The following is a 27577-nucleotide window of genomic DNA, read 5'->3' as shown; positions in this document are numbered from 1 at the left end:
AGGGTGCCTCCTGTAAGCCTGATGGAAAGCAACCTATTGGACTGATGATGCCTTGAACCCCTCCATTTTAAGCTCAGGTTGAAATGTGTGTAAATGAATAAACCATATTTCATAAAGACACCACAGTCTCCGCTGACCTTCTGTCCAAGGAAACCAAACCCTGGGTAAGCGCAGGGACCCCTGGAAATCTCTCACCACCCAGAGATTGGGGTGGTGCACAACACTATTCTAAATTTTGACAAATTACCTTCCTACTTCCAAAATGAAATGGGAAGAGTAAGTTCCTTTGCTCTCCTGCTAAACAAGTGTTTTTAAACTAGCAGACTAGTAAAGAAATGTGTTATGAAGGCAGAGACTATGTTGCAAAGCTATGTTCATTTAATTCCAGCTGTAACAGTTCCACAGTGAGTAGAAATGTGCTATAATAAGCAGTAAGTAAGATTTGGGTGAAAGTTGCTTTAACTGATGTACTGGGCCTGTAAGAAAAGAATTGTATTTCAAATAATCCAAGTGAATTAACAAATGTGGCTCATCTCCCAACCCCTCTAGCCAGCCTATGGGTAAGCGGCAGCAAATATACAATTAGTCAGTTATGCTGGAATGCAGGGCTATATTTATGCACATTGCCGCTCCATTTGTAGGCCACATCTCCTACCAATTGTCTTCTGACGTTGATGTGCTATTCCATTCCAGGTCCATGGCTTAACTCAGCTGTATATATTTATAGGAGTCTATAAATATTCTCAAAACTTTTCAATCAGTCTTTTTAAACCTGGCTACAGCTTCTTTTTAAAGAAAGTGAAAAAGGAAAGAAATGAAATGAAGACCTTGTTGGGTCTGTTCTCCCAAGATCTTTCAAGCCTAATACAACAAGCTTAAAAGTAGACATGGTTCAAATACCTGCCACTGTGTGATTTCTGTTTGGTTTTATCACCTAGATACTAAGAACAAACATAGGTAGGCATGCTTCACCCTGCAAAGGTATTACCCAGTAATGTAAGAATTCTAGGCTCTTCAGTGTTAGTTGTACAATGATTACTCATTGTAACCATCTTTGAAGTGGAAGGATTTCCATAAGTGTCTGGATCTCACCTATCACATGTAACTGCTTTCACAGTCACCTGCTTATGATGACTTTTCTGCGTCTGCTTCAAAAAATGATAGTACATTTAGTAGTTGCATACCTTCGAACCTATGAGTGAGAAAAATTGAAGCAGATGGCAGAATTTCATGTTTCAGAGAATATTTGCTCCACGTTAAGGGATGGTCAGGTACTAGAGATTTAACACACAGTTACTGAAAAAACCATATGACCATATTAGCCATAGTTTTTGAGCCAAATAAATAACCATTGCCTATCAACTGTGCTGTCGAATCTGACAATCAAACACAGACTTGCTGGCATGGAGTTAAGCATGCTTAACTTTTTTTTAAACACAAAGTGGTACACTTTAATGGATAACCCTTAAACTTAGCTGTGCATGCAAACTTTCACAGAATGTATTTCTCCCACCTCCTCCTTCCCCAGTAAAAAAGGATAGAGCCCAAGAACTAGGGCAAATAATTTTTTCCTTTTTATTTTGTGTTCTAACAGAACTTTAGTCAAACATTGAGTATGTGAACATATGACAGTTCCTTTACTGTTTCTCACACAGAGCTGTTTATAGAAGGTTACTTGGGTGGAATGTTTCCAAAGCCAATTATGGCCTTTTCCATCCGTTTTTGTGTCTTTATCTCTCACATCCTTTCTCATTTGTTTGATTTTATTTAATAATATGACAAAGCATTATAAGAAAACCTTTTCTTTAAGTAGTGTGAATATCAAATAGTATCCATCAGTCCCTGAATCATGCTATTCAAAGTGCTTAAATCTATATTAAAAATACAAGAAAAAAGTGTTCCTGGTGAGACTTAAAAAAAAAATGAAAAGAAAAAAACCCCAATCCTACTAATACCTACAGTGTGGCTGTGGTCAGATTGCAATGCTTTACACTTACTTCACAACTCAGATTTAAATTTCAAAAATATAAAGAAAAAGGCTATTGAACTGATTTACCTTTTGTTGGGTATTTGGAGAGGGAGGGGGAAAGGTCTGAGATTTGGAATCCCATTAAAGGCTATTAAATTCCATCAGTACTTGGCAGACTTTTGTGATAAATAATAGCCATCTTAAATTTTCAAAGAACAAAATGTCCAAAGCTGCTTTCAAATTCTGTCGGTCCTGGCAGCTTTATTTGCTTGATGTGAATTATTTGGCACATGTCCAGGTTTTGGGGAGAGGAGGGGGAGATGTACTAACAAAACAACTTTATTAGAAAAGGAAACGAGTGAACTGTCACAGAAATGAATATTATTAGGCAAATAAACGTCAACGTACATCCTAGAGCTCCTTGAATGTGACTCGCAGATGCTTCCTTTCTAATTACATCATGAGACTGGTTATTTTTCATGTACACTTGAAGCCCACAAACACCCATGGATGGCACGTTACAGGTTGAAACAACCCACATTGCATTGTTTCACCACATTGCATCTTATCCAAACCAAACTATAACTTGGCAGTAAGAACAAACACAGCACACAATATCCATTACAGAAGCCATCAGTGGCCAGCTGCTTAGGAAACTCCCTCCAAACGGTTGTTTCCAGCGGTTAAATTGTTGCATTTTGAATGCAAAACAAACAAAAGGTCACATTCTCTTCTGGTATAAGTTCAACAACATCAGTGTTACACTGCTAGAAAGGTGCTCCCAGTATTCTAGTGCTATATTAAAAAAAATATTCTATTGTTGTCCCCTGGTTGCTCTTATACATGTGTAAATATGGAGATTAACATTGAATGTGTTAATATTTGGTGAATGAGGAATTAAATTCTGGCTCTGTTAATGGCTATAACAAACTCTCCTTGAATTCTACATGGGCAAAATTGAGTCCTGAGGTTTATGCAGAGAATATTTCCCAGAGCTGAGTTCCATGCTCTTCCTTTAACTTTTTTTTAAAGATGAAATCATACATGTAAAATAAAACTAGTATATTTTATTCAATAACATTGTTTCCAACATTTCTGGGTCTGATTTAAATATTAATCTTTTAATTAATATTGATGTTTGTTGGTATTTACTTTTGCAACCTCCTGAGATCTTCTTTAAACAACCTTGGAATTAAAACAAACCTTCTAAATTATTATTACAAGCTTTTTAAAAAAGATAAGAATGAACATTAAATAATGCTAAATTCTGGATGTATCCATGAAAGGAAAAGGCAATGACCAACGTTTAATATACATGGGGACTCTAAAACTGGCTGCAAAAGAATTTTCTCATACTTATTAAAAGACAGCATTTTTTTTTGTAATATAATGTGACAAACCATATTAGATATTGTCCTTCTCCTCTCCTTTGGTTTGGAAGCCATCACTGTAAATCTCTGCAGGGTTTAGTGCACTTCAGTGCCTATTGCCATTCTTGCCTGACAAATGTAAATAATCTCATTTGAAGAATTTAAAAGAAACAAAAACATTGATCTCAACCAAAAAGGGGGTGAGGGGGGGAGTCACAAACACATCCAACACTTTCTCAGGAAGTGAATGAAGTAGAGTCAGCATGTTATCTGTATATAAAAGGAATAAAATCAACTCATAAAATCAAACAGAAACCCCTATTTTTCCTTCTACATACTCCTTAGTGGTCATAGTGGTTACTGTGAAGCAAGTGATACCGACTGGGCTGTGTGTGTTGTTTTGTTTTGTTTTGTTCCACAAACTATTAACTATGTGAAATGTTAAGACATTTAGACCATCTGTAATTTCACTCAGTGTGGTGCTGTAAAAAAGGTGAGGGTAAGGGAGTAGAGTGTAGCAGTGGGATAATGAATGAAGACAGGGCAATGAATCATCAGTGGAGTCCTCCTAAGAACAAGTGTTCCCACATGCACACGCACTCACACACTGGTGAACTGCTGCAAGCATGGCCTCTGGGAATCAGGCTAGGTGGGCCAACAAATGGATAGTGCTTCTGGATTCAACAGAGCTTTGTCCAAGCATTCCCAAGAATGTTAAAAAAACCCCACTCAAACTATACTAATGAAGCATAAAGGTTTTCCTATCTATACAGCAGTCTCTTCGTTTTTCTCTTTTTTAAAAAAATGTAAATATACAAATCCCAATGACATATAAAACAAAGTCAAAATGTGAATGGCAAGAGACATGGGTAAAACAGGAAGACTGATGCTACAAAGAAATTTGCAAAAACATATGTACAAGACCCTGTTTTTCCTCATATTTCATAGATTGTAATGCATGTTTTAACAGCAGCAGTCGAGGATGTAGTTCCAGGCACCAGACTGCAGACTTAGCTTCTACACAAGGGGGGTGAGTTCCCCCTTGCATTTATGTCACCAAATGACACTTGATATACTGGTTTCCCGTGGTAGGAGTGGCAGTATTGCACTGTTTGTATGAGCCTCGTCAGGATTCTGCTCCCTGTTATTTTTTGTCTGTGGCCTCTGCCCATTAATAAGTGTCATAGGGATGTTGCAGTAGGTATGCTGGTTACCTATTGAGGTAAGAGGCAGGGTGCCAGTAGGAGGTACGTCGTATTCATAGCTTCGATAATAGTGTTTCTGGCGCATCTGGGAATGATACGTGTTATGAAAGGTGGAACGCAGGTCAGGATGGGCAGTGGCAAGAGCTGTGGAGGTAGCAGCAGCCATAGAGATTGCGGAGACCGTCTGCAGTTCCCCAAAGGGGCCCTGCTCACTGACATCTAACACCTGCTCATGTGTGATGGGTTCTATCCTCTTAAAAGGCATTTCGTACTGTAAACGTTTCCAGAATTTGGAATTCAACTTGTTGCATTTTGGTCCATGCCATTTAATAACAGTTAGGAGCTTGATGGTATGTTTCAGGGCTTCAACCTCCTGGTAGTTCATTATTCCCCGAAGTTCACTGCACTCAATCAGGATCACTTTAATTTCTCCCGTAACTAACATGTTCCGAAGTCTTGTTTCTAGTTCAAAGATACTCCAGCCTCTTCTCACCACATAGTTTGGAGTCATGACAATGATCAATCGCTTGCTTTGGTCTACACATCTTGCCACATCTTCAATGTATGCTGCAAAGCAAGAGAAGCTCAAGGTCAGCCAAAATTTACACCTGAACTTCAAAGTATTTAAAGGACTTTAAAAAACAAGTCCATTTTATTTATGCATTACACAAACATTCAGTTCAGATTTGCAGATAACCATTAGGCTGGTCATTTATAGTACGTAAGAACAGCCCCAGGTGAGGTCCCATTCTTGATTCTAGGATCAGAGAGAGGAATACTCCCTTGCAGGAGGTGTGAAAGCTACCCACAAAACTTATTTCCCTTCTTCCAGGAAGCAAGATGAGAAGAGCGTTCATTTGTTTCACATAGAACCCAACTCCTTTCTTTAAAAAAGGGAAGAAGAGTGTTGCTCATGGTGCTCTGAAGGCAACACATGATGGGCCTTTTCTCTTTTTTTAAAAATTAACTTGTAGCTGACAAATGCATCCTATATTATTCCTGAATAGGCAGTGCATATCAAAACCTTGATTCCCTCTCTCTTCATGCATTAACTGTGACAAGTTGTTACAACAGAATGGAAAGTGTATGTATACCTTTCACGTCCCCCTTTCAAGGATTGTAATCTGTATTCTTTGAGTTGGGAGAGAGAGCAGACAAAGATATTGGAAGCATGCACAAGTCTCATATTCCCAATAATGGATTAATGTGCCAAGTGCCTTGTAAGCATGCTGAATTGGGGGGACAGGGGATGACAGGGCTCTGTAATATTCCATGGGGATCCCTCTGTTCATAGTCATGACATTATAGTAAAAATGGATTGTGTCCAAGATGTTCTATAATTTGTAGCTGATATAACTCCCTCCAGTTTCACTGCCCCATTTGCAGAAGGCAAGATTGATATAATTTCAGCTGTATTTAGGGGAAAGGAACAAAATCCACCAGAAATTACTAGTGACATTCTAGTGGCTAGTGGCCATCATTTTGTTTGTCAAGAGGTTTCTTAGCGTGAGGGCAGGAATGATGTTCTCATTCTGATTTGATTAGACATCATCTGAAGCCAGAGTGAGAGTAGTGCTGCTGCTGCTAATGGTGGTAGTATCAGTAACAGTAACAACAACAACAACAACAACTAATAATAATAATAATAATAATAATAATAATAATAATAGCAGCTGCTAGGAGTATCACTATGAAACGGGTGCATAGAAAAAAGGTGAACCAAGGGTCACTTTCAGGGAACTTTATATTCCCCCAATCAATTTGTTGTTTCATGATAAATTATGGTAAAGATTTGTGGCAATGTTAGACTGTTAAATGATGTTTTTAGTAATATTATGTGAACCCAATTTTTTTTACTTTGTGACACTTTCTATTCTCAGTTTGTTGGATATATAATATCAACTACAGTTCCTACAAGACTGATAATTGGATATTCAAATTTTTTAACGTTATTTTTACCTATTAACATAAAATGTTTTGAAATTTATATTTACAATTGGTAATATTACCACAAACCTTTACTACAATTTGTCATGAAACAGCATTAAAACAATACTGCACTAAAATACATATAAACATTTTACGGGAAAGTATTGCTATACCTAATAAACATGTATGCATGCACACACAAAATTGAAACTTACTTCCAGTTGGAATCAAATCTCGATCAGGAATGAACAATTTATACCCATAATGCTTTTCAAGCATATCTGGTAGGATCTCAAGAGCAAATTGTTCTTCTTCCCCAGTTTCCTGATTCCATTGGTCAGGGTCCACTTTGGTGTATGACAGGTATGCATCATAATCTTTGTTATCTGCAAATTTAAAGAGAAGGAGAATAGAAGAAAGAAATAAGACATACTTGGGGTTTATCCGCATGGGAGCATTACTTTGTATGAAAGACTCTATTTTTACCTCCATTTTCTATTTGCACCATCCAAAGTAAGGGCTCAATGCAAACTGCAAACATGCTGTTTTCTATTTACACTGAGGGGAAGGATCAATCATGCAGTTTCCTCATGGCCATGCCCTCTTATTTAACATTTCTACTCCCTTTGGTTGCTTGGCAACCAAGCATGCTCAGTTTGTTCTACCAGCTGCAGTAGGTTCTATTTTTAAAAAAACACATTATTTGTATTTTCACTGGTACAATACAGCAGAAATACAAATCTTTGTTTGAGCAGTGTTATGCTTTTGCACACAAGTTAGGGGGGAAAGAACAATAAGGCACCATTTGCAGCAATCTAAAAAAGACCAGCAGAACAGAGGAGAGCAATCGGAAGTTGCTTGTCAGCCTGCAGGAAACAAAATGAAAGAAGAGAGGAGGAGATAGTGGGAGTGGAGAGGGGAATGATTGACACCCCCACCTAAAAGCATCGGAGCAAAGTGTCTGCAAGCATTAGAGATATGGAGTGAAGATATTTTGTTCTTCCCTTTTTGTATTATCAGTGGATTGGGTTAGTACAGATTTACAGGGGGAAAACTACATGATAGCTTCTGTTTGCCAGTAACGTCATGTGAACCATGCAAATTAAAAGAAGATGTGAGTAGCACTAAACATACGGTAAACCTGATCTTCCCATGGATTTCCACTAATTTCCTCTTTTACCAAGGAGCACAGTAAACGGATCTGCAAACCTGCCCTGTTAGCTATTCTACCTCTTTCCCCCTGTTGCCCTTCTTCACTAACTAGCTGATCTTGCTTCATCCTTCGTCTAGCCATTTTATGATATAAAGGCGGAAAGACACGCTTGCAATTGCACCTGTTCCAAATCAGTTAGAAATATATTCTGCTCCTTTTTCCTTAGCAAAACTATATTTGTTTGTGAGTTAGACAGTCATATTCTTGGATGGGTGGCTTCAGTAACAGGGACATGTCCCCATTTAACTTTAGGCAAGCCAGCAAAGGTAAGAGTTTTGCTCATTTTGACCATGATTAACAACCATCTGAATTTCAGCATTTTTTTCTTTAACAGCTGAGCCCCTTGGGCCCCAAATTGGTTTTTTAGATTCCCCTGTTAAAAATGTTACCCCTTCCTGAAATCACCCCATCCACTTCAAGCTGGAAGTTCTCACCTATATATTGATAAGCACTACTGTTCAAATATTAATAAGATTCAAAACATGTATCATTATAATTTCAGAAACCTAAAGTTTCAAAATTTGCTTTTAAAAAGTTCCTTTTAGTGAACATGGTCTATCCTGATCTCACTTCTTCCTTACATGCAACATTGGAATGTATAGCTCTCCCAGGATAACTGCTCCCAGCTCTCTGCTTGTGGCACAGCTAATGGGAAGAGGGATGGTGATGGGGGACTTGCACACATGACACAACAGTTATGGAAAGAGGGGCATGCTGGGGAAAGAGAATTATCATCCCTTTACTAATAAATTGAACTGAAATTCTGTAGATCAATTTGCTAATTTATGTACTTTTTAAAATGTCTTAAATCTAACGCCATCCGTAACTGGGATTGTTGGAAAAATTAAAGTAGGAGATTATAAATGTAATGTTTTTCAAGGAAATGTGAGTGAGAAGAATTTATTTGGTAATTACTGTATCATTTCCCTCCCCAATTCTAGTCTTCATCTGAAAACAGATCTGGTGGATGTGAATATGTATGGGTACAAAGATTATCCAATATCCAGTATCCCTGCAATGAAAGCCATCCTTTTTATTTATTCAGTTTTGTGTTTAAATTAATCCAGTTCAAGGCATTAAGGTGAGGTTTTGTTTTGAATATGTTTCTTTTCTAGTGGTGAATAAATGTACTTTTTTCAATATATGCATTTGGTTTGCTTACTTGTAAGATTGAATGAAAGAAGCCACCATTAATTTTCATTAAGGGGTCAATAATGCCAAGTGTTTTGGAACTAATTCAGTGGAATAAGGGGTCACATTTTGATTTTTGTTGTGAAGAAAGTAGGGAGAAATCAATGACAGGAGTAATGAAATGTTTACATCCATCTAACTCTCTAGACAGCATTATTCACAGGTTATAGAGAATATCAACTGCTTGTAAAAGAGGCCTGATTGACTCTCCTACTCTGTGCCATAAGTAATGCTCTAGTGATTCAGTGCTGAATTCAGCTATTTACTAACACCACATCTTTTTTGCCACTTTACTCCTTTTTACACTTCAGCCACATCTGTTAAAAAAAGAAGCCAACTATAGCAGTGCTGCTCATTAGCTGTATAAAAAACAAAGCACAGGCCCTTTGCACTTCTTATCTCTGTATGTGGAGTGGAGTGAAACTGTCTCCTGCCTCTGACACTGCATGTCCCTGTCCCCAGTGTCCACATGTTAATTCCAGATATTTGCAAGGGAAAAATAAGCATTTAGAGATGTACTTCCATAAGCTTTCAAACAATTAGAATTGCTGTGTAAAGGCTTATATCTTTATTTGTAAATACAGAGGTGTTAGGGGCAGGGATTAGGCAGGATTCATGAGATTGGGGTAGGGGGCCAGGAGTACAGTCCCACTCTCTCTTCATGTCTTTATGAACATAAGAACCTTTCGGGATGAGGCCATGGGCCCCTTTAGTCCAGCATCCTGTTTTCACAGTGGCTAACCAGATGCCTGTGGGAAGCCCACAAGCACAGCCGATTGCAACAGCACTTGCCTCACTTGTGATTCCCAGCAACTGGTATTCAGAGGCATACTGCCTCCAATAATGGAAGCAGATCATAGTCATTATGGCCAGAGCTTGGAAAAGTTACTTTTTTAAACTACAACTCCCATCAGCCCCAGCCAACATGGCCACTGGATTGGGCTGATGGGAATTGTAGTTCAAAAAAGTAACTTTTCCAAGCTCTGATTATGGCTAGTAGCTATTAACCATTTTCCCTATCTAATTTCAGACATAGGTGAGAGAGCTCAACTGCCTGCAAGAGGGTTACACTGGCAGGACTCTGACAACATAAGGAAGAACATTGGGTAGAGCTAAGAGCATGATAGGAGATTAATAGGCCTTAAAGAGAAACCTGTGCAGTCAGGAGCTGCTCCCATCCTGACCAATTAACATTATGGCTGTGAAAGGTAATATTCACTAATAGACAAAAAACCTTGCGGTTTAAGGACGTATCTAACACACACTCACCATATACTCAGAGGCACATGTTACCAAATTCTTCCAAGCTACACAGAGAGTGGATTGGACTGTGAAAGACCAATCCAAATTGTGTTTGCTTTTTGACAAATTTGTAGGCCAGTACAATATCTCAGAGAGGAGGTCAGGTCTCCTGCTGTCCTTGTGCATTCACTATAACTTTCCAATTTCCCTGCTTTTAAAAGTTTGATAGAACTATCTGTGGGCTATAGGTATGTTCTCAAACCACAATGTTTTTTGCCTGTTAGTGAATTTCTCTGCTTTTTAATCTGGGAGGTAAGAAATGGGATCCTGTGCAAGTTTGCTAAGAATGGATTGATCATTTGAATGCTTATTGAGTTCAGTGGGATTGACTCCCTTGCAATCACGCTTAGGATAGGTGAAACTGACCACAGAGGATGGGGAGAGGAGGAGGAGGGAGGGGAGGAAGAGCAGAGGAGAGGAGGGGGAGGGAAGCAGGCAGGAGGGGGAGGGGAGGAGGACAGGTTTATTGAGTTCAGTGGGATTTACTCCCATACAATCATGCTTAGGAAAGGTAAAATTGACCAGGGGGGACAGCTGGAATGGGTAGCGGAGGAGAGGAGGAAGGAAGAGGAGGGAGGGCAGAGGGGAGGAGGGAGATGGGAGCAGGCAGAAGGTGGAGGGGAGGACAAGGGCAGGTCTGATCATTTGCATGCTTACTGAGTTCAATGGGATTTACTCCTATGCAATCATGGTTAGGAGAGGTAAAACTTACCATGGGGGTGGAGGATGGGGAGGGGAAAGGAGAGGGAAGGAGAAAGGGAGGGGAGAGGGGAGCAGAAGGAAGGGGAAGAGGTAGGAGGGGATTGGACGGCGAGGGACAAAGGAAGGGGGGCAGGGCAGGTTTGATTATTTGCATGCTTATTGAGTTCAGTGGTATTTACTCCCATGCAATCATGCTTAAGATAGGTAAAACTCACCATGGGGAGGAGGAGGGGAGGAGGGGGCAGGAGATAGGGTGGCTGGGCACTGGGCAGAGGGGAAGCCCCTTTCCTTTTCAAAAGGAAAATATTGTGAACAGTATCATTGCTTTTCAGCATTTCCCCCACCTTTTTATTCTACAGCAGGCAGATATAGCCTCCCACCCAAATTTAAACCACACCCTTCCCTTTCACTTCCCTTTCACCAGGTTCAACCCCCTTTTTCCATTAAGGTTGGGATATGAGGTAGCAGGTGGAGAAGAACAGGCATTGTGCCATTTAGGCTATAAAGTTGAACACTCAAACCTCTCAAGTGTTTCTGGGCATTTGACATTGCAATCAGTGCTATATAAATAAATGCTGGCTAAGGAACACAAATCTCATATATCAAAATGCATGATATGGGGCTGGAGCTTTCCTCTTCCTGATACTTACTTCCCTTTCACCAGGTTCAACCCCCTTTTTTCCATTAAGGTTGGGATATGAGGTAGCAGGTGGAGAAGAACAGGCATTGTGCCATTTAGGCTATAAAGTTGAACACTCAAACCTCTCAAGTGTTTCTGGGCATTTGACATTAATTTTTTAAATATTTTTAACACAATTTATATATCGCTTGAATGTAAAGACCTCTAAGCAGTTTACAAAAAACAATAAAAGTTAAAAACAAGTAGTTAAAACATATGCAAATAATTGAGTGTGGGGGTGGCAAGCAACATTATGGTAGGTTGTGCAGGTGGAGGCACAATGGTCTCTTTCTGTATCTCTTATTTTGTGTGGGTGCAGAGTGTCTGTATACAGGCATACCATGCTTAACGTAGCTTTACTTAACGTCGCCTCGCTATAACGTACATGCTTCATATGCCACCATACCCCACTTAATGTACGAGTGCTTTGCAATTACAGACACTTAATGGCATGAAGCCGCTGCCATCTAGTGGCAATTGCAGTGCAGTACATGCATAGATAATTGCTTCACTTTAAGTACATTTTCACTTTACATACACACTCCAGTCCCATTGCATATGTTAAAGCAGGGTATGCCTGTACTAGTTTAGGCAACATGAATTCAATTCAGCTATCACTGCATGTTGAGATCGGCAAATGACTTCATGATTCATGGGTGGTGGTGGAATTTTTAGGAACACGGAGTATGTCTATATTGTTATAGTAGCATTTGTTTCTATTGTTATTGTGTTGTTGACTCTGATGCTGATTGAGCATAGATCCCTACTACATTAGAATAGTAGAGTTGGAAGGGGCCTATAAGGCCATCAAGTCCAATTAAGCAGGCACTGTGTACTGTAGCAGTTGATGTACACAGCAGTCATAGCATCGCCCTGACCATTTTCTAGCCACACTTCTGAAACTTTAGATTGTAAAATACTGTATTAAAAATTCAAAACAATGCCATTTAACCTGGCTTGTATTTTTAAAAAATCCCCCTCCCCCAATATAGTAAACTAAGAAAATGGAACCCTTCATGTATTAGGTAAAGAGAATCCATTGGCACTTTGTCCTGAATGGCATCTTTCAACCAAGCCACAGTACAGTAGTTGGGCTATCACTCAGCTCACAGAGAGTGGGAGAATTCTGATGCCATGACAACACACTTACTGATGGGTTTTTGAAAGCAAGGCACAGAAACTGTTTTCTAAGCAATACTTTTATATTGCAGCAACAGGAAAACATTTATTGGTGAATAATATCTAGCTGTCTTTATATGGAATAACAAAGAAAGAAAATATTAACACGTTTTCTATGAACTGTGGTCAACTGGATGAATGTAGGCAATATTCACTTATATATTGAGAACTCTGTCCCTGTGGTGCAATTCCATGCCACTGAGGAGTACATGTGAATTAAGTGACCATGTGTGAGTCATTTTGCAGCATTGTTCTACAGTCTGTTTCACATCCCAGCTATTGAAAGTGAGAATGTGAAGATGACCACAAAAGCCAAAACTGATGCATGAGTTGAATTCTGCAGTCACTATCATAGTCACAGATCAGGCTTGAGGATTATTCATCCATGACACCCATTAAGAATTGTACTGAGCCACTAAAGCTCTTGTTTATCTAGTGCTGGATCTAGAAAATACCCACTGATCATTATTTTACTGCTGCAAGAAGAAGCTGAATGATGCACATTAGCTGCAGTGCAGTAATCAATTCACAGTGAAATTCAAAGGATGCTATAGATAATTTCAAGGCTTGTCTAGTCTGTCATTTTTTCAAGAGGTTCATCACCATCCTGAATTAGATACTGTGATTGCATCCTCCTCTTGCCAATGAGATCTGAATTTGAATCGCTAAGGAAGGCAAATAAAATGAATTGTCTTAGGACCAATTTTCAATAGTGTCAAAAAGCAACTGAACCACAAGAAAATGGCGCAATTATTGTATTGACCTATGCCTGTTTTTAATATTCTTGTATTACTTACTGAAAAGTGGTAAGGACTCAAGTTCATAAGGTGCAGTTTAGAAGCTCTGCTGTATGATCAAAAACAATGTAGTGTTTTCATTCATGAGCAATTGCATATTTTCCCCACATGGACTTTGGTAGGCCAAGCATACATTTTTTGTAAAATGTAATGGCATGCTGTGCCTGAAACTGACTCTATGCTTTTTGTGAGGCCACTCAAGATAGTTAGCATGTTGCTGATTCTTGAATTCTTGCAGGCTCAAGAGCGAACATACAGAGTGTTAAAACTCAAAATCTTAGACACATTGTGAGCTTCCATCTCCTGTGAATGGAACATCCTAATTTATTCTCAAAAGCACAACAAACCCCTTTTTCAATGCATCTTTCAAATGAAAATGTGATTGATTTGTTGCTTGCACTTTGGCTCTAAGTATAGATTATGCTATTTGAAAGATTTGCTTTTTGTCAGAGTAACATGCTTTAGTGATAAACATACCCCCCTCTCTCCTACTACGTGTGGGAAGAAAAATAACACCTGCTATTGACACATAAAACCTGGGATGCTGAAAATATTTACCAGAGCCTCCTGAACTGGCAGGGAGATTAAAGGCAAAAACCTAATTTCTGACATTTCTATTTTGCTTTAATAGGCATTTATTACGTATGATGTCAGTATTATTTAGATATGTTCTAACTGCACTTAATTAGAATGGGATGTGCAAAAATATTGTACAGTATCCAGTAAATTCAGGTGCCACTACTCACACCCCAAAACTGTTTTTGAAATTTCAAATATTTTGTTAATATAGACCTACTAAGAAAAAAAACCCAGGACAATCCTGTACATGTCTACTCAAAAGAAGACTCAGAGTTCTGTGGGGTTTCTTCTCGGCAGGGCTTTTTTGTGTGTGTGCGCTACCCATGGCACTTTTATCAAGATATGAGTACCGGCACCTCATTCTAGGTAATTAGGTATAGGATTGATGTCTCAAACATTATTTTTTATATTCAAGATAGCGTGTGGAATAGGACCACATTCATACAAAGTCATTATGAGTCACCACCCCTTCCCAAATTACACTATGTGAAAGTGAGGTTACAACTAAGAATGGACCTATCAGGCTCCATCTAGGGACAGACAAATCAATCTGTCAGGTTCACATCTGTTCATTTCATAAATGTGTTCCATCCTATTTTTGCATTAATCTATGATTTTTAAAAATATATATATTGATGAACTTTCATGCTTATATACATACTTTATTTCAAATCACACATTTCTCACTGTCTAAATATATGCTATTCTAAAATATGTATTTTAATGCATTTTGTATATTTTTTAAGCCAAGAACTGTATCACAAATTCTGAGTAGTGCAAAATCTGAAGGATAACTACATTCTGATCTGTACATTAGTCCACAAGGCGCAGATCAGGTCAGTCCACACTGGAATTCACAGAAACTGAATTTCTCAACCAATTGCACATATTAAAACAACACAGGGCTGATTTCACAGATTGGCCCCTCTTCCACCTCATGTGTAGGATAAACAAAGTCACCCTTACCTAGTGAATTTCTGTTCTCATAGGCATTCAGCTCTCGTGAAGAGCCTGTCTCTGAGACTGGAAAGCCTGGGCTAACAAACACTTCCTGAGGTCAAATAATTTTTCTTTAGATCTCCAAATAGGGGTTCAAGTCTACTGTGCTGCACATTCAAGGAACACTTAAGTGGTGGTTTCTTCTAGTGTGGCTTCCCCATAGGGATGGGATTCAGTAGTTGGTTCCTATCCATTTGAATTCCAGCAGTCCAGCTTTCAGCACCGGTTCACCATACTTTTGTTCCTGATTGTTTGTGCCATTGCCAATTCATGGTTTTTTTTCAGCAAAAAAAATAACATAGTTGCAAACAAAAATGCTTATGCTGGAGGCACTTGTTTCACTGAATTAAGTTAAGAATGCATCAGCTTAGAGGAAGGCTGATTATGAAGACAATGACATAAAATTTGGAGCAGATTAATTTTTAAAAACAACATGCAAATGACAGCCACGACCCACTGCAAGAAATCAATGCCAGTCCAAAAACAATGTGGAACATCAGATTACGTCAAAATCCAGTAATAAATCTGATTACTGATCTGATCCAGTAACATTCTCCCTCATCCCTACTTCCCCACTACTTCCCTACTTGCCTAGAAAAGACGGCCTTCAGCTTCTGGATCATATGAGCCTTAAAACCTTTCTATTCTCCTACTACTGTACTACTTTCTTTACATGTTTTTGATGTACACATTTCTCATTTCCCTTGAGAAGCTCTGGGAAAGGCCTGCCTTCCCTAATCAAGGTAGGAAGATAACCTCTAGAGCCAAGTGTTTATTAACTCTATCCATGAGGTCCTAGAAATTCAACCTTCTCTGGGCTAAATGCCATGAGAGGTATAAGGGTAGAATTTGATGCAAGGCGAGGGCAAAATGCCGAATTGTGAAATCTGTCCACACTTTTTTTTGGTAAGGATGGATCATGTGGGCTCTGAATTGCACATTAAGCTCTGAGGATTGCTCCTACATCTTGCCTTATGTGAACGTTTCATAAAAATCGAGTGACTTGATAGATTTGAGCTCATGGTACTTAGTTTGGAGAAAATAACACACAAAATCTGATGAAAAATATTGTTTAGACCATGACTTAACAACTTTGCAAATCACAGTTGGTTAAAAAATTAAGCATTTAACTGCTGTCTTCTGGTTTGTAATAAATTCCATTTAAATATATTTGAAAAAAACGATATAGGAGCCTTTTGGAGAATAACAAAGTAAATGTGATAACTTACCACTTAATAAAAAGCCTACAATCTTATGCACACAGATATGTGAGAAAGTCATATTAAATTCAATTTCAACTCTATTTCAAAGTAAATATACACAGTAGAAGTACTGGTATAGAAGTACCAATAGCTATCGTTAGAAGGAAAGGCTATTTTCTTTACTCCCTATGAAAATAAGATGCTAGAGTCACAAATTCCTCCATAACCATAGTGATCCTCCAGTCTCAATCTGTTAAACACTTGACCCTCCATAATGAAGTAAAGCTTTAGTTGGCTAATCTATCAATAAAACTTGCAGCTCTAATAAATTCTATCTTCTTGAGTAGACAAGAACTCCAACATTGCATAGCTACCATTTCTGTTCAGGTCTGAGTTATACTAAGTTAGAGCTAGCAGATACAGTAGGGCCCTGCTTCTCGGTGCCCTGCTTTTTGGCGTTCCACTAATACGGTGCCAGCAGAGCGATCAGCTGGAGGGGGGCTGGAGCTCCCCGCTCTCCAGCTGATCTCGCTGGAGGAGGGGAAGATCAGCAGTAGAGAGCTACAGCTGATCTCCTCCTCTTCTGGTGCGATCCGACTCCCGCGCTCGATCTGATTGCACTGGAGGAGGGGAAGATCAGCTGTAGTGCTCTACAGTTGATCTTCTCCAGCGCAATCAGTGGGTTACGTTTCATACCCCCGCGCTACAGCTGATCCGCTTTTTGGCGGTTTTTGCTTTTTGGCGGGGGTCTGGAACCTAACCTGCAGTATGAGTGCGGTCCTACTGTACAATTTAAAATAAAAGAAATAGCAATGGTTTGGAGACAGGCTGCAATCCTATATATACTTAACAGAGAGCAGATCCCACTGAATTCAGTTGGGCTTACTTTTGCGTATGTGATAATTGGTTACTAAGGCTACCCAGTACAATCTAGGCATGTTACTCAAAAAAAAGTACAACTCAATAGATTTTATTCCCCAATAAGTGTGCTTAGGATTGCCGCCCAAATGTATTTACTTTTTATGAAAGGTTTACATTGAGTCCCATGTGGGGGTAGGGGTAACATATATTGAGTGCACGGGGGAACACAGCAAGTTTCATCTCTTGCTGCCTTCATATGAGTTCATTATACCTTAATAGTTAGATGTCTAAGCCACATGATAAATTATTAAATTCTAGCATTTCAGTGATGTTCTAATACAAACTTATTAAAAATGAATTTTCCAAATAGCTTGATGTTACATTAGGCCCTGCAGTATAATAGGGTGACATAAAATAAGGAACAATTTAAGCACAAGAGGTATAACACCACAATAACAAAAAGACCTTTATAATGTATTCTTTGGCTGACTTTCAATTGTCAAATCAGAGATCTGAAACTGATACAGACATCAGATGAGATGCTGTCTAATTAGTTAGCCCCAAACTGAATTATTTATTATTAATGTTAGATATTTGTTTAGTATCCCTAATAACTTTAGAAAATGCTTCTTAGTTAATTCATTATATGAAAAACTTAATCTACTCCTACAGCACTTACAACACCCCCCAACACATTGCCATAAACAACCTAACTAAAAGGAAAACGTTAAAATCTCCTGAGAGATTTAGAAGTGTGCAACAATTTAAATGATGAAGGTATTAAATGTTCTTTCTGTTCAGATATGATATTGTTTTGTCCAATTTAGTTATTATTGCATTTATATCCCGTCTTTCATCCAAGGAGCTCAAGATGGCATACATTGTTCTCATCCCTCTCCATTTTATCCCCACAACAACCATGTGAAGTAGGTTAGGCTGAGAGGCAGTGACTGGCCCAGGGACACCCAGTGAGCTTCATAGCTGAGTGGGGATTTGAACCTTGGTCTCCCAGGTCATAGTCCCAGGGTCTAACTACTTCGCCACACAATTCCAAAAAGCCTATAGAATCTTTCTAAGGCATAGGGAATGAACAAATACTACTGTCAGTCTATATCTGTACAAACATTGCAGCTGATGGTTGAAATAAGACACGGACACAGCAAGTTGGGATGAACAAAGGGCCACTTTAGTAAACTATAATAAAACCCCTTAAACTAACCTGCAGAGGGGAAACCTAGGTGCAGAAACTGTGTATAAGCAAGCATATTGCCATACAGCTCTCAGGCGACCAGCCCCTGCTGCGGCAAGGGCAAGCCATTCTGCTTACCCCTTACCCCCGCCATACCATGTAGGTGAGCAGGGGGGCTTCCTACATCACCACCCGCCGGGGCCATATAACTCCGGGTGGGTGAGGTAAGTTGGCCCCAAAGGCAGCCCATATCCTGCCCTCGGACCGTAAAGCCCTGACAGACAGTCCTCCAGAACCACCAATCACCTCCAAAGGTGCCTAAGGGGGCAACCAAGCTGTCTTTACCTACTTTCCTTCCCGCACCTTGTTGCCACAAAAGAGGGACAAATCTTTATTCCCCTTTACCCCACCGCCAAGAAGCACCTCTTGCATACACCTCTGCAGGTCCTCTAGAAAGATGTCATTCCCTGCATCTGTCAGGTGAACTCCATCAGCCCTATAAAGTTCAACCTTAGAGTGCTGAATATGAAGGTGATGTAAAGCCAACCCCCGCGTGCCAGAAGAGCCAACCAAATTGGTTGACTGGTTGACCCTCTTATGTGCCCTATCTCAAAGCTTGGAAAAGTTACTTTTTTGAACTACAACTCCCGTCAGCCCAATCCAGTGGCTATGCTGGCTGGGGCTGATGGGAGTTGTAGTTTAAAAAAGTAACTTTTCCAAGCTCTGCCCTATCTATCCCCCTTGGGTCCCACAAACAATGCCAGACCCTGCATGGGAGAATGTCTGACTATATCAGACGAACCATAGGCCAATGTTGCCTCACAAACTGCACATTGTGAGGGATTATGTCTGACCATTTCAGACAAACCATAGGCCAACGTTGCCTCACCAATGGCATGTCCTCACATGCCTGCAAATTGGAAGGACTTGCCCTTATGCAAACCAAGGTCATTCCCACCCAGGTGAATGACCACAACCTGCGGAACCGTCCACACCAAACCTTGTTGAAATAACATGGGTAGGAACCTGTCTCAGCACATCCCTTGCTGGCAAAGATATTGAACTGTGGCCCACTGACTGAGGCCCAGCTGAGAACCAAAACATAACTTTGCAGCCCTACCCCCCCAGAAGTTCATGGTATGGCCTCAGATTAGGATGCACAGGTGCTCTGTCCCCATCCAGCAACCTGCCAAAACAAAAACAATTGTGAACCATTATGCTCCTGGACCTCCAGGCTCACCCAAGGGGAAGATGTTCCTGTATTCCCCATAATCTCACCTTCCGATGGCCTGCCCACATTTCTGAAAATGAAGATACATTGCCATGTAAGCAACTCCAACTCTGGAGGAGCATGTCCCATACCCCATGAGGTCCACTCCCAGGCCTTGCGGTGCTAATTTAGTGAGGGCCCAAAACTGAAACTTTGTGAGGTGAGATTCCTCCTCATGAATAACAGATAACCAGGCTTGGAGCCTCGGGTGTCCCAGAAACCCTGTAAACACCCTCACAGGGCAATGTCCAGTCTTGGGGCAAGATAACATGATGGTGCAACCCTTGAACCACCAGTCTTCCTCCAAACTAAAATCGGATCACAGGAAGGCTCATATGGAAGAGTCAGACAAGGACCCAGCAACCCTCTCCCCTATTCTGAAGGCTCCAAAATTTGTATGTAGGCTGCTGCCTTAAAACTCCCTGGTCTGGGACATTCCAAAAACAGTGTGGGGGCCACTGTATGAAACCACTGAGCTTCAAAGGGTGGTGAGCAAGGGGCACCCCAGCTAATAATCCCAGTAGTAGGTCAGGTAAAAAAGGGGGGATCAGGGATATGTGGGTACCCCCCCAGCCCAGCCAGCCAGCACATGATATACCCTAAAGTCCTCAGAATGGTCCTGAAACCCCACCGTCTTGGTTTTAAAGGAGAGTCCCGCCAGCTTACCTCGTAGTGCAGAGACAGATAGGCTTTTACTCCTACCATCCATGAGGAATTCCAGCTGCCAATTCACAGGAATAGGCCATACCTGTGCATAGCCCCTGCTGGCCCTCCCTACCTGCATTCTGATAGCTGGTGAGCATGCTGGGACAATAGGCTTATGGCCCTCACCGACTCCACTCCTCAATCTCCCAATGTGCTGTTGGCCCAGCACTGTTGAAACCTCTCCAACTGACTCTGAGACAGCACATCAGTGACACTATTGTCAACACTCTGCATGTACCATGCCCAAAAGAGAACATTAAAATATAGGCACTGGAGAACCAAAGAAACAGACAAGTGCCATATCCCTAGCGTTCCTAGCTATAAAGGAGCTGCAACCCTGGCCTGTGGCCATGTTATCAGACCAAAAGTGTACAGGAGAATTCCAAAGCCTCTCTGCTTATAAGTAGACCTCCAATACTCTGGAAAAAAATTACAAAAGGTGAAATCCCTAGTTAACCCCTCCCAAATCCAGGCCTGCAGCCAGCAACTATTACACCAGGAAGTCCCCAAAACAACCCCAAAACCAAATGCTCCAATGCATCCACATGGACTTAAAAGTTCTGCTTACAGGAGCTGGTCCTCCCTCCAAATTGAAATTCCACTGAAGCCCTGCAGGAAAGGGGACCACACAGGTCGGTGCATAAGGCACTCGTAACCTTGAACCTGTGTCAAGGCCATAAAGCCTTGCCATGGCATCATAAGCCTGCCTTAAAAACCCCAGCACCTGGGAGTAGAAAGGAAAACTTTCCTGGTCTCTGAAAAACTCCTGGCTCTTGATCTGCAATCGTTCAAGCTTTTCCCCCATGCAGTAATGCTCTGCCACATAGAATTGACCAAAAGGCAAAACTAGCTTTGATGTCACACTTGTCCATAAGGCACGCACCATGTCGAATAAAGTATAGCACACTCTTCATAGACCATCTGGTATGAAGCCATTACTGACTGACCCCATGGGTATAACAGGTGGTGCATCAGAGAATTCGCCAGCTGCCTCTTTGGGCACTATACCAAGGGGAGGGGCATCCTGAGAGCAGAGGCAGGGGTGATGATAAGGGGCCAAGAACCCTACCCAACTGCACATCTCTATCAGTCTTTCCCTGGACAATTTCATGCCTAAAACAGAATTAAGATTGCGGGCCATGAAAGCAAGCCAGGGGCCAGAGTAAAGGATCCCATATCTCACTGTTTCACACCTTCTTCTGTAAAGAAAGAAAGAAAATCATCTATAAGTAAGTACACTCTACCAGCTACTATTTTATTGCAGCTAACCCAGCTCCCCTAAAGCAACTGATGCTGAGGATATGTTGCTGTCACCGATATTTGGCCCCACTGTAGCAGTTTTCTCCTTGTGGGTTTTCAAACACATATCAGAACAGATGTGCAAAATGCAACCTTTGCATGCTATATTTGATTTCAGGTAAATGATATCATAATTCCTAGAGCAACTGATGCTGAGGATGTGTTGCTGTCATCCATATAGCACATTTGTCATTGTGGGTTTTCCAACACAGAATAGACGTACCAATGCAAAAGTTGCATGCTATATGTGATTTCAGGCAAATGATATCAGAAGTGCTAACAATGAAGGTTTTGTTGTTGTAACGCCCTCTTAAGTTCAAAGTATTTCTTCCTCTGCAGCAGAATTGCAGAATGGGAGCCAGCAGGAAAAGGTAAACAAAGCGGGGGAGGGAGTGGGCGGGGACTCACCAAAGTATCAGAGCTAAGTGTCTACATGCCCTTAGAGATGCGAAGCACAGACGGGTTTTCCTTCCCTTTTCAGATTTAAAGTGGATTGATTTGCTTTGGATTTAAAGGGGAAAGCAGCGGGATGCCTCCCCTTTGCCTCCTCCATCATGTGATCTCTGTGAATTTAACAGGTATGCAGGAAGGCTCGATCTCAAATTAAACTGCCATATGAACGAGCCCTAAAAGTCAGCCTCTCTTTCAATAAGAGTGTAAGATTCTGTCAAATACGGGTAAGAGCCTATTAAGAAAATCTGGCTTTCCTCTTTTTTCCTATCCTCTAATTAAGCCACATTGTCATCTATTCAGACCTTCTATTTCCTGCACAATTTACATGTTTTCCTTTAAATATAAAAATTCCATAAGCTTTGTTTTTGATATGAGACCAAATTCAAATAAATGCATCTTTAGACTCAGTTAATGTGAAAATTGACACTTGGAATGGAAAAGGATGACTGTCACTTGATATGGCGATTTAGACATTTTCTAGCAAACCATGTTATTCCTGCACACCATTATTATCCAAATATGAAAGGCCCAAAGGGCTCACCCGGCCCCACAAAAAGGCCACAATGTACTAGTAATAGAATGAAATACCTCAAACCTAATATATGCCTGGGCCTAGCAAGAGGCCATAAGCCTAATCAAGGAGCCCTGCGCCCCGCAATAAGGCCACAATGTAATATAATAACAAAATGAATTACCTCAGCCTAATACATGCCTACAACTCAGGGTAGGCCTGGGCCTAGCAAGAGGTTGTAAGCCTACCCAAAGAGCCCTGTACAATGCCAAATAAAACCTGCCAGAGCCTTACCCACAGCCCTACCCTGTCCTGTGCACCCTAACCAGGCTGAACTCACGCCCAGTCCCAGGGACCACAAGGAGAAATAGGGCCTGCCCTAGCTTTGCCCACAGCCCAGCCTCTACCCATCTTAAGTGACATGTTGCCTAAATGAAGAAGGGAAAGGTATATATTGCTGCCATTAATGATAAGCAATTAACTAAGTTGATTTAATATGGGGGGAGGGAAATTGAAAGGCTCAAAAGGCCTGAGCTGCCTCCTTCCATATATTCAACCCTGGGCACAGGGTGGCTTACATGGGGGTGGGTGGCCTGAAAGGCCTGTGCTCTAAGGCCCAGGGGCAGAGTAATGGGAAGACCTGGGGCAGAAGGGGGGACCAGATTGACAAGGCCCCACTAAAGGCTTAGCCCAAACCTATAAGGCCTATGCAGGTCCCCCAAAACATAAACTTAACTTCCCCCTTCATGATCAAGAAAACCCCCCAACTGCAATTCACTTCTAAATGGCCCGCCACGTGCAGCACCAAAATGGCCACTGCCACTGCCACCCTTAAAGGAGGGGATGTCGGAACACATTGCAGGGGGTGGGGTGAAGGCCCACCTGTGAGACTACCCTGGCCTGGCAGGCCACTTCAGGCCCAACCGGGCCTTTATCGTCCCAGGAGGAGGGAGGCCCAATTGCCAGCCGTCAGCACCACAAGGGTGAGAATAACGGCCCCACCGCAGGTCCACCCAGGCCTAGTGCCTCAGATGCCCAAAAGGCCTAGGCCCCATGCACATGTGGCACCTGCAAAATGGTCCCCACTACTTCAAAAATGGTGTCTCCGCTGCCACTCCTGTCCCACGCTGCTCTGTCCTCCTTGCAGAGCTGTCGCACACCAAGAGGAGGATTAAGGGGAGGGGATGGCACAGGCTTAAATAGGCCCTGGCACTGCGCCACCTGTAGTGCATTGCACATGCACTTTGTGTGTGATGCACAACCACTGCCTTACTCCAAAATGGTGACTGGGGCCTTTCCCCCTGGTCACAACTTTGTCCCACCTGCCCAGGCTATTTTATCTTGTGCAAACTGAGCCACTCCACACCTCCATCGGAAACTATTCTGCAGAACAGTCAATGCCATTATTCCACAATTGTTTTTGGAGCTTTTTTTTAGTGTTGCAAAGTGTTGCTGTACTTCACATATTCACAGAAACAGAAGCAAAACTTCACTAAAATTGCAAAGTAAATCAAACATATTTAAAGTGACCACCTGAACTATATCAACTATTTTAATATTGTTGCTTCCTCCCTGCTAAAGCAAGACCAGTACAGCAGCCTTGTTTCTATTATTTAGGCTGAATGCAGGTGTTGCCACCACTCACCATATGCTCAGAGGCATATGTTACCAAATTCTTCCAAGCTACACATGAAGTAGACTGGACTGTAGAAGACCAACCCAAATTGTGTTTGCATTTTGACAAATTTGTAGGGCAGTACAATATCTCAGAGAGGTGGTCAGGTCTCCTGCTCCCCTGGCGCATTCACTATAGCTGCCTAATTTCCCTGCTTTTTAAAATTTGATAGAAATATTTGTTGGCTATAGGTACATTCTTAAACTGCAAGGTTTTTTGCCTATTAGTGAATTTCTCTGCTTTTTAATCTGGGAAGTAAGAAATGGGATCCTGTGCAAGTTTGCTGATAATGGATTCATCATTTGAATGCTTATTCAGTGGGATTCACACCCCTGCAATCATACTTAGGATAAGTGAAACTGACCTCAGGGGATGCGGAGGGGAGGAGGGGAGCAGGCGGGAGGGGGAGGAGGAGGGCAGATTTTATCATTCGCATGTTTATTGAGTTCAGTGGGATTTGCTCCCATGCAATCATGCTTAGGATAGGTAAAACTGACCATGAAGAGGGAGGCCTGGAGTGGGCAGGGGAGGAGAAAAAAGAAGAGGGGTGGGGAGGAAGGGAGAGGAGAGGAGAGGGGAAGGAGGGGAAAGGCAGGTCTGATCATTTGCATGCTTATTGAGTTCAATGGGATTTAGTCCTGTGCAATCATGGATAGATGAAAAACTGAATGGGGGAGGGGGAGGGGAGAGTAGAGGAAAGGAGGAAGGGGAGAGGGGAGGGGGAAGGGGTGAGAGAATGGGGAGGAAAGGAGCAAAAGGGAGGTAATGAGAGGGAGGGGAGGGCAAGTTTGATCATCTGCGTGCTTATTGAGTTCAATGGGATTTACTCCCGTGCAATCATGCTTGGGATAGATAAAAATTACCATGGGGAGGGGTATGGGGAGGGTGGAGGGGAGCAGAAGGATGAGATTGGCAGGGGATGCAGAGGGGGAGGAGCGGGAGGGAAGGAGCAAGCGGGAGGGGATAGGAGGGAGAAGGAGGGGAGGGCAGGTTTGATCATTTGCATGCTTTTTGAGTTCAGTGGGATTTACTCCTGTGCAATCATGCTTAAGATAGGTGAAACTGGACTGGGGGAGGGGCAGGAATGGGAGAGGAAGAGAGGAAGGGGAGGGAGGAGATTGGGTGAGTGGGCACTGGGCAGAAGGGAAACCCCTTTGCTTTCCAAAGGGAAAACATTGTGAACAGTATCATTCTTTTTCATGGTTTCCCTGACCTTTTTATTCTACAGCAGGCACATGTAGCCTCCCACCCAAATTTAACCAAAGCTGTCCCTGGCCACATCCACATCAGATCTTTATTTCACTTTAGACAGGGTTGGCTTCTCCCAAAGAATACTGGGGAGTGTAGTTTGTGAAGGATGCTGAGAGGAGACTCTTATTCCCCTGACAGAGTTCCAGTGGCCAGAGTGGTTCAACAGTCAGCCGCTCTGATTGTAGCTCTGTGAGGGGAATAGAGCGTCTCCAAGCAACTATCAGCACCCTTCACTAACTTTGACTGTCTCAAGTCAAATAAAGGTTTGGTATGGGTGTGGCCCCCTGATTAGCCAAGCCAAGCAGTTGTCAGTCTGGCTTTTAGAACACTGACAGTTGGTTCTTACTGAGCATGCCCGGCATTATCATTGAGTTCAATGCTAAATTTCTTAAATTAATTAAAAATCAGCCAGGCATTTTTTAAACTTTTAAACTGCAGAAGATGATGGTCAGAGCATTGGGCAAGGTCAGTAATAGAATTACAGGTACTCTGTAAACATGGCTGATTTTTAATGAATTTCTACAGATAATGAGAACTCTGACAGAAAAAAGTCCAAAAGGGCTCTGGTTTCCCCCCTCTCATTTTACACTTTGAACTCTCTATTCTCTGACTGTTTTGTGTATCACCATGAAAATTTACAACGTTTCCGAGTTCAGGACTACTGTAAACTTCTGTAAGGTGTTTTGAAATGAGCTTATGGGAAGTATCAGAATGGCATGGGGGATATTTTCAATTTAACATTGTGGAACGCGAAAAATTCATGCTGGCTATAGTATATAGCCACTCTTCTTGCTGTATAATCAAGACAACATTTGGCATCTCCAGTCTTCTACCATGTCACTCATTCTCCATGAATTCTGAATGCTTAAAGTCATAGAATCACAGAACAGTAGACCTGGAAGGAGCCTATAAGGCCATCAAGTCCAACCCCCTGCTCAATGCAGGAATCCAAATCAAAGCATTCCTGACAGATGGCGGTCCAGCTGCCTCTTGAATGTCTCCAGTGTTGGAGAGCCCACTACCTCTCTAGGCAATTGATTCCATTGTTGTATGGCTCTAATAGTTAGGAATTTTTTCCTGATGTCCAGTCGAAATCTGGGTTTCTACAACTTGAGCCTATTATTCCAGAGCTTGGAAAGGTTACTTTTTTCAACTACAACTCCCATCAGCCGAATCCAGTGGCCATGCTGGCTGGGGCTGATTGGAGCTGTAGTTGAAAAAGGTAACTTTTCCAAGCTCTGCATTATTCCATGTCTTGCACTCTGGGATGATCGAGAAGAGATCCCGGCCCTCCTCTATGTGACAACCTTTCATGTACTTGAAGAGTGCTATCATATCTCCCTTTAGTCTTCTCTTCTCCAGGCTAAACATGCCCAGTTCTTTCAGTCTCTCCTCATAGGGCTTTGTTTCCAGTCCCCTGATCATCCTTGTTGCCCTCCTCTGAACCTCTTCCAGTCTATCTGCATCCTTCTTGAAGTGTGGAGACCAAACCTGGATGCAGTATTCAAGATGAGGCCTAACCAGTGCTGAATAGAGGGGAACTAATACTTCACGCGATTTGGAAACAATACTTCTGTTAATGCAGCCTAACATAGCATTTGCCTTTTTTACAGCCACATCACACTGTTGGCTCATATTCAGCTTGTGATCAATGACAATTCCAAGATCCTTTTCACATGTCGTATTGCTGAGCCAAGTATCCCCCATCTTATAACTGTGCATTTGGTTTCTTTTTCCTAAGTGTAGAACTTTGCATTTATCCCTGTTGAATTTCATGCTGTTGTTTTCAGCCCAATGCTCCAGCCTATCAAGGTCCCTTTGAATTTGTTTGTCTTCCATGGTATTAGCTATGCCCCCCAATTTTGTATCATCTGCAAATTTGATAAGCATGCTCTGTACCTCATCCAAGTCATTAATAAAAATGTTGAAGAGCACTGGGCCCAGGACCGAGCCCTGTGGTACCCCACTAGTTACTTCTGCCCAGTTTGAGGAGGAACCATTGATAAGCACTCTTTGAGTATGATTCTGGAGCCAATTGTGGATCCAC

General features: G+C 41.6%; 1 protein-coding gene across 1 annotated transcript in view; it reads right to left on the bottom strand.

Moving 5' to 3' along the window:
- Nucleotides 1-3076: 3076 nt before the first annotated feature.
- IL1RAPL1 (interleukin 1 receptor accessory protein like 1) overlaps nt 3077-27577 on the bottom strand; it is a 1273168-nt gene continuing 1248667 nt past the window's right edge. Inside the window, exons 11-12 of the mRNA XM_061627356.1 lie at nt 6689-6859; nt 3077-5111 (exon numbers count right to left, since the gene is read on the bottom strand). Coding sequence (XP_061483340.1) covers nt 4393-5111; nt 6689-6859 — 890 coding nt within the window. The 3' untranslated portion in view covers nt 3077-4392. The remainder of the gene's footprint in view (nt 5112-6688; nt 6860-27577) is intronic.

The sequence above is a fragment of the Rhineura floridana genome, chromosome 5 (genome assembly GCF_030035675.1).
Source record: "Rhineura floridana isolate rRhiFlo1 chromosome 5, rRhiFlo1.hap2, whole genome shotgun sequence".
NCBI lineage: Eukaryota > Metazoa > Chordata > Lepidosauria > Squamata > Rhineuridae > Rhineura > Rhineura floridana.
Note: the sequence above shows the minus strand (reverse complement) of the source record. Positions and strands in the feature narration are given on the sequence as shown.